The sequence below is a fragment of the Babylonia areolata genome, chromosome 5 (genome assembly GCF_041734735.1).
Source record: "Babylonia areolata isolate BAREFJ2019XMU chromosome 5, ASM4173473v1, whole genome shotgun sequence".
Classification (NCBI taxonomy): Eukaryota; Metazoa; Mollusca; class Gastropoda; order Neogastropoda; family Buccinidae; genus Babylonia; species Babylonia areolata.
Window position 1 is genome coordinate 37,189,730 of NC_134880.1, and position 6,872 is coordinate 37,196,601.

General features: G+C 40.4%; 1 protein-coding gene across 1 annotated transcript in view; it reads right to left on the minus strand.

Annotated features, from left to right (window-relative positions):
• Positions 1-6,591, minus strand: part of LOC143282269 (uncharacterized) — a 56,057-nt gene extending 49,466 nt beyond the window's left edge. The window contains exon 1 of the mRNA XM_076587869.1: positions 6,412-6,591. Coding sequence (XP_076443984.1) covers positions 6,412-6,573 — 162 coding nt within the window. The 5' untranslated portion in view covers positions 6,574-6,591. The remainder of the gene's footprint in view (positions 1-6,411) is intronic.
• Between the last annotated feature and the right edge of the window lie 281 nt (positions 6,592-6,872).

A 6,872-nucleotide genomic window follows, 5' to 3' on the forward strand; every position in this document is an offset into this window, starting at 1 on the left:
AGTAGTAGTAGGAGGAGGAGGAGGAGCAGTACAAGAGAATAATCTTGATTTAGAGCGTAGACTTGGAGAGTGCAACACCATATGCTGCACTTTTTCCCCCTTCTTGTGATGATGATGATGATGATGATAAGAAAAAGAAGAAGAAGAAGAAGTCTAAGTAGTAGTAGGAGGAGTAGTGCAGCAGCAACAGCAGCAGCAGCAGCAGCAGCAGTAGTAGTAGTAGTAGTAGTAGTAGTAGAAGGAGTAGTACAAGAGAATAATCTTGATTTAGAGCATAGACTTGGAGAGTGCAACACCATATGCCGCACTTTTTTCCCCTTCTTGTGATGATGATGATGATGATTCTTATCATTAGTATCATTATTATTGTTATTATTAATATAAAATTATTGTCATTATTGTTGTTGGTGTTGTTGTTATTTCTTTGTGCATCATTGCTGTCTTTGTTATTTGCTTTGTTTGTTTGTTTGTGTTCCATTTATGCGTCTTTGAGAGGGGGAAAATCGTGAGAGGAACGAGATCTCGCGAGATGCTGAGAGTAATTATGGGACAGATCTGTTGGAACGACAGGTGTCACGCGGGATTATGCGTTATAAAACATAAAATTGGAGTTCGAAACTCTTGGTCAGGTGACATCTGTCTGTCTGTCTGTTTGTTTGCCTGACTTTGTTTTCTATATCTTTTTTTTTATATATATATTCACGTCCGTTTCGCGTGTCGTCTTTCGTTGCGTTTGATTTTCGTTGTGTTTTGATTTTTCTTCTGTCGAGGAAAGTTTTTATCCCTTACGTTTGTACGTTACGATGATATATGGCAACTGCAATGTAAAATGTCTGTCTGTCTGTCTGTCTGTCTGTCCGAAAGTATGTCTGTTCTCTTCTTTGCATTTTGTTTTTAAATCTGTTTTCATTGCCTCTTGTGAGGAATATGTTCTTTTGTACATACTTGTGCGTTAAAAAATATATATATGGCAACATTTCGCAGTGAACGCAGACAAATAATTTTTAAACAGAGTATCAAGCATGCGGGTAACTACTAAATTATTGCTGTAAGCACGCACGCACGCATACACTATCTAATCTAAATCTTGCTTTCTGTCTGTCGGACTCTCTGTCTGTCCTTTTGTTGTGTTTTTCTTTCGTTTCTTTATGTTTTTTTGTTTGTTCTTTTCTTTTCTTTTTTGTCTTTTTTTTAAGTTCTTCTTTCTGCTGTTTTTTTAAAAGTATTTCTTAATTATTTTTGGTCTCTTTTTTTAAGTTCTTCTTTCTGCTGTTTTTTTTGGTTTTGTTGTTGTTTTTTTGTTGTTTTTTTGCTTTGTTTTTTTTTTTTTCAAAGATGTATTTCTTAATTATCTTCCTTTCGTTTTTGTTTTAATTTCTTTTCTGTTCTTACTGCCTTCTTTTTTCTGCCTGTCTGTTTTTTTTAAATCTTGAATACTTTAAAAAAAATTCTTGAATACTTAATTTTTTAAAATTTATTTTTATTTTTATTTTACTAACTATAACTTTTGTACGTCAATTATTCTTTTATTTGTTCCTTATTTCGTTTCTTGCTTCATTCGTTTTCTCGCTAACAGGCATTACGTTCTTTCCCTTGACTCCCCATCACATATAGCTTTTACTGGAATGTCTCTTAAAAAAAAAAAGTCTTAACAACTATCTCTTCCGTTTCACTGTGGTACTTTTTTTCTTTTCGAATTCTCTCTCTCTCTCTCTCTCTCTCTCTCTCTCCCTCTCTCTCTCTCCTCATCTATCCATCTCTGTATGCTTGTGTCTTTTGGACATGTTTTTATATTTCTTTTGTTTTGTCTTTTTTTATAATTCAAGTTTTTCTCTTAGTCTACCTTTTCCCCTCTCACTCTCTCTGTGTCTCTCTGTGTGCCTTTCTCTGTCTCTGTCTTTGTCTCTCTCTCTCTCTGTGTCTCTCTGTGTGTCTTTCTCTGTCTCTGTCTTTCTCTCTGTCTCTCTATTTCTCTCTCTCCCTCCCGACCCACGGCTGGGTGGAAAAAGGCATGTAAACTGCTTGTCTCATTTAGCTAGTTAAATAAAATTTCGTTTCGTTTCGTTTCGGGTTTTTTTTCTCTCTCTCTCTCTCTGTCTCTGTCTCTCTCTCTCTCTCCTCCTTTCTTAACTTCTTCATATTCTTCTTTCTTTTCGTCTGTGTGGCTGTCTGTCTTTGTTTCTTTTGGTTAATCACAGTGTCGTTCGTTTTCTTTTTCTTTCTTTTTAGTTTTTCCTTTTTGTCCATTATTTACCCCCCCCCCCTCTCTCTCTCTCTCTCTGTCAGTCTCTCCCTTTCTCTGTATGTCTGCTACTTACTATCTTTTTTTTTTCAAAGAAAGAACTTTGTTTTGTTTCATTATTTGCTTTTCACCATTTCATTCGTCTATTATAATGGTTTGTTGTGAATCAAAAGTAAGTTGATGCATTCACCCATGTCATAAGAACCTCATGGCCAATGAAATTAAAGCGTCTAAAAAGAAAAAAAAAAAGGCGCCTGTCTGTCTGCATTCTCTCTCTCCCCCTCTCTCTGTGTCTGTCTCTGTCACTCTGTGTTTCTTCGTTTCTCTGCATTCTGTCCATCCTGTCATTGAGGGAATAAAAAATCAAACAAACGAAGAGCAGATGCCTGGAATGATAGTATGACAGAAACCGCGTGCGGCTTTGACAGACACAGAATTATCGAGAAAACATTTTTTTTTTTTTTTGATTGAGAAATAATTATTTTCTTTTCGGCTGCGGCATGCGTTGTTTCAGATCTTCATCTCTGCCGTTGTCTGTCTGTCTGTCTGTCTGTCTATTATCTGTCTGTATTTTTCTTCCCCTCTCTCTCTCCTGTGTGTGCTTTGCGTGGGTGCGTGAGCACGTGCATGTGTGCAAACGTCGTTTCTGTATGTGTGTTTGCGTATCCTTGCGTGTGTGCGCGCGCGCGCGTGTATGTGTGTGTGTGTGTGTGTGTGTGTGTGTGTGTGTGGTGTGTGTGCGCGCGCGCGCTCGAGAAACAAGAACGAGAATAATTCAAAAACACTAACTTTTAAACATGAATTGATATCATCAAATAAGCGAGCGCTGTGAGCGTGACTGTGAAGTTTATTATTTTCGATTGCAAACATAGAACCAGCGACACAAATTTTTGTAAAAGCACGTTCTTTCGAATGAAAAGAAAACAAAATAGACAAACAATATGCGGATGAATATACCATCAACACGCAGACACACAGACGCACACACACAGACACACATACAGACGCAAACACACACACACACACACACACACACACACACACATACTTATCGTCTGTGTGTGTGTGTGTGTGTGTGTGTGTGTTTTGTGTGTGTGTGCGTGCGTGCGCGCGCGCGCGCGAGTGTGTGTGTGTGCAGCAAACCAACTGATGCTCTTGCATAACTTCACTCCCCGTCCTCTCGAGAAACCTGGACATGTCATCGGCAATCCATCCTCCCTGCAGCAGTCTTTTCATCAGACTACGTCGCCTGCGCTCCAGTCCCGAGTCCTTTAACTCTCTCCATACGAACGGCGAAAGAGACGACGTTTACAGCGTTTCATCCCAATTACCATCATCAAAATAATGCAAGCAGAAGGCTCTTATACTGAAGAGGTGAATGTTGACAAAGAATACCACAGTTCTAACGACGGAAGCTAAAGGTTGGGTCATTCAGACACCCACTGGACATCCGAGGGGTCTGTGTAGAGGAGAAGAAAGGACTGGCCGTACTGAGTGAGTTAAAACTCGCCGCGAAGAACTACAGAACTAAAGATACAGCTAAAAGAAAGAGGTGCAACCCATCCATGGTAGCCAAAGCACACTTGAAAACCTGCTGCCAAATGCCTCGGCCTCTGTAGGCCTCCAGTACCAGTCCAGGAAGAAGAACAGCAACAGAGTGCCTTTGACAGTTACACCTCACCCAGGCAATCCTCCTGTCCGAGGATGGATCAACGAGCTTCACAATGCTACGACACTCTCTCTCCAGCGCTTGGAGTAGCAGTCTCAAGACCCTCTATCTTTGTGTGTGTGTGTGTGTGTGTGTGTGTGTGTGTGTGTGTGTGTGTGTGTGTGTGTGTGTTTCTCTCTCTCTCTCTCTCTCTCTCTATATATATATATATATATATATATAGAGAGAGAGAGAGAGAGAGAGATAGATAAGACCCAGTTGTAAAAGGTCCGTTTAGGAAGCAAGACAATCTGAGCCCACGGGATCGAATCATCGAATCCCACACTCGCGATCGCCAGTGTCTCCCTGTCTTAAATAGATCTTGAGTGTTGGTCTGAATGCTAGTCATTCGGATGAGGAGATAAACCGATGTCCCGCGTGTAGCGCGCACTCAGCGCACGGAAAAGAACGTACGGCAACAAAAGGGTTGTCCGCAGTAATATCCGGTAAAAAAAAAAAAAATCCATTATGATTAAAAAAGGAAAGAAAAACCCCCAGAGAACAACAACAGAGAGACGTACATTTGCAGGCAGGATAAAAAAAAAAAAAGGGACTGGCGCCACACCGTAGCGATGCACTTTCCCTGGGGAAAACAGGCCAAAATGTCATTACAGAGACGTATGATGTGTCAAAGAATAACACAATATAATACAATACAAATGTGCAGAAATACAATACAATACAAATGTGCAGAAATGCTGCTAGCTGTGTTTATTTTCTGATATTGTGTAAATATTTCACATCAATGTTTAAAATAGTTTTGCTCTCTCTGCGCTTCCCTTTGCCCTCTTTCGTTCTCCTTTGTTTCTTTCTGTCTTTCCCTCTTTGTTCTATCCCCCTGCTTCATTTCCTTCTTTCTTTCATTTTCTTGTTTCATTTCTTCTTTCTTTGTTTCTTTCTCTGTTTAATCTCCTTTGCTTTCCATGTTTTTTTGTTTTTTTTCTGTTCTTCTCTTTTTTTCTTTCTTTCTTCAGCCAGTTTTTTTCTTCTCGTCTTTCTTTCTAGTAGTCAAACTTAGTTTATTCCTTTCTCTCTGATTATTTCCTTCCTTCCTTTCTCTTTCTTCTTTCTTTTTTTCTTCTCTTTTCTTTTTTCTCTTCTTTCTCTTTATCGACTATTCTTTCTTTCTTCCTTCTTTCTTTCTTTCTTTCTTTCTCTCTCTCTATTCTTCTTTCTTCCATTCCTTCTTCTATTTACACTTCTTTTTTCCCATTCTCCTCTTCTTTCTCTATTTCTCCTTTTCTTTTTTTCTTTGTTTGTTTCTTTCTTTCTTCTTGTCTTTGTTTCTTTCTTCTCTTTTTTCATTTTCATATACTGTCTTCTTTCCTTTCTTCTTTCCTTCCTTTTATCTTATTTCTTTTTTCTCTTTTCTCTCCCTCTCCTCTTTCTTTCTTGGTTCATATTAGTTGGGTTTTTTTTGGTACTGTCCAGCTGTGATGAGTGCAGCCTATCTCGGTGTTGGTGTTGTGGGCCTTTGATCCATTGGTGGTCCACCCTAGATGATGTCTGAGGGAGTCTGCAGAGACAGAGAGAGAGAGAGAGAGAGAGAGAGAGAGAGTAGGCTTCCTCCTAATATAAACCTGATCTCACGTCTTTGAGCTTGGGAACAGAGCTCTTCGCTCTATTTCTTCTCTGTCTTTGCGAGTTTCTCTCTCCGTCTCCATTTCTCTTTTTCTCAGCGCGCGCTGATTGATTAGGAACTCTCTTTCTGTGTAGTGTGTGTGTGTGTGTGTGTGTGTGTGTGTGTGAGCGTGATGAATGTGTTTGTGCAGATAGGTGAGTTTGTCACTTTGTGTGTATATGTGTGTGTGTGCGTGTGTGTGCGTGGTGCGCGCTTGCTTGTGTGTGCGCGTTTGCATTATAACGTGAAGCTTCAGGATGCTCTACTTTCTCTTGTTGGTAGTTTTCTTATAGTTCGTGAGATGTGTTGTTCACTCACACCCACTGTACACCCATATTTAGAGAGAGAGAGACAGAGGGAGAGAGAGGAGAGAGAGAGAAAGATAGAAAGATAGAGAGAAAAAGATAGAGAGAGACAGAGGCAGAGAGACAGATAGAGAGAGAGAGAAAGATAGAGAGAGAAAGATAGAGGGAGAGAGAGAGAGAGAGAGAGAGAGAGATGAAGACTGAAACAAATGCAGAAAAGCAACGACAACCATTGGAGGTGCAACTACAAAGGGTTTAAAGTGAAATACAATAAAAGAAAAAAAGTCGAAACAGCAAAGAAGTAAAGAAAGAAAGAAAAGAAAAAAGGAAAAAAAAAGAAAAAAAAAAGAAAGAAAGAGAATGAATGAAAACTGCTCTTCATGTGAACAGTAAAACCCAAGCAAGCAAGTATCAACCATTCACTGTTCAACCAACCAAGCAACCAACCAGCCAACCAACCAACCAACCAACCAACCAACCAGCCACCCAACCACGCACCCTCCCAAGCTGGACAGATATCCATCCACAGACTCACCTGCCCACCCGAGCAGGCCAAGTACCTGGAACAGTTATCCGGATGCCGGATCCACGTGGTGATCTCCCCTTGTTCATCCCAACACCCCCACCACCCTTCCGCCACCCGGAGTCCACCTGCACTCACTCCCCCTGTCTCTCGCGCTTCCTGTGACATCACCATCTCTGGTTTCGTAAAAGAGATGGCTTGTTCGTGAACGTCAGTCTGCTGTGTGTCCTGATTGACAGATTGCGTGACCTCGTTTGTGGATTCTGATTGGACGACCGAATTTCTCGGAATGACAACGAAAAGGACCACGACGATGACGACGATAGTGAACATGATGAAGAGGGAAATCAGTTTCTGTTTCGTCGTAAATCTTGCCAGTTTCGCTGCTGCCAAATAATGGTTCTTTTACTGCTGATTCGGAACACAGTGAACGAACTACAGTCATTACACATGGAGTGAAACTCTCTTCACAT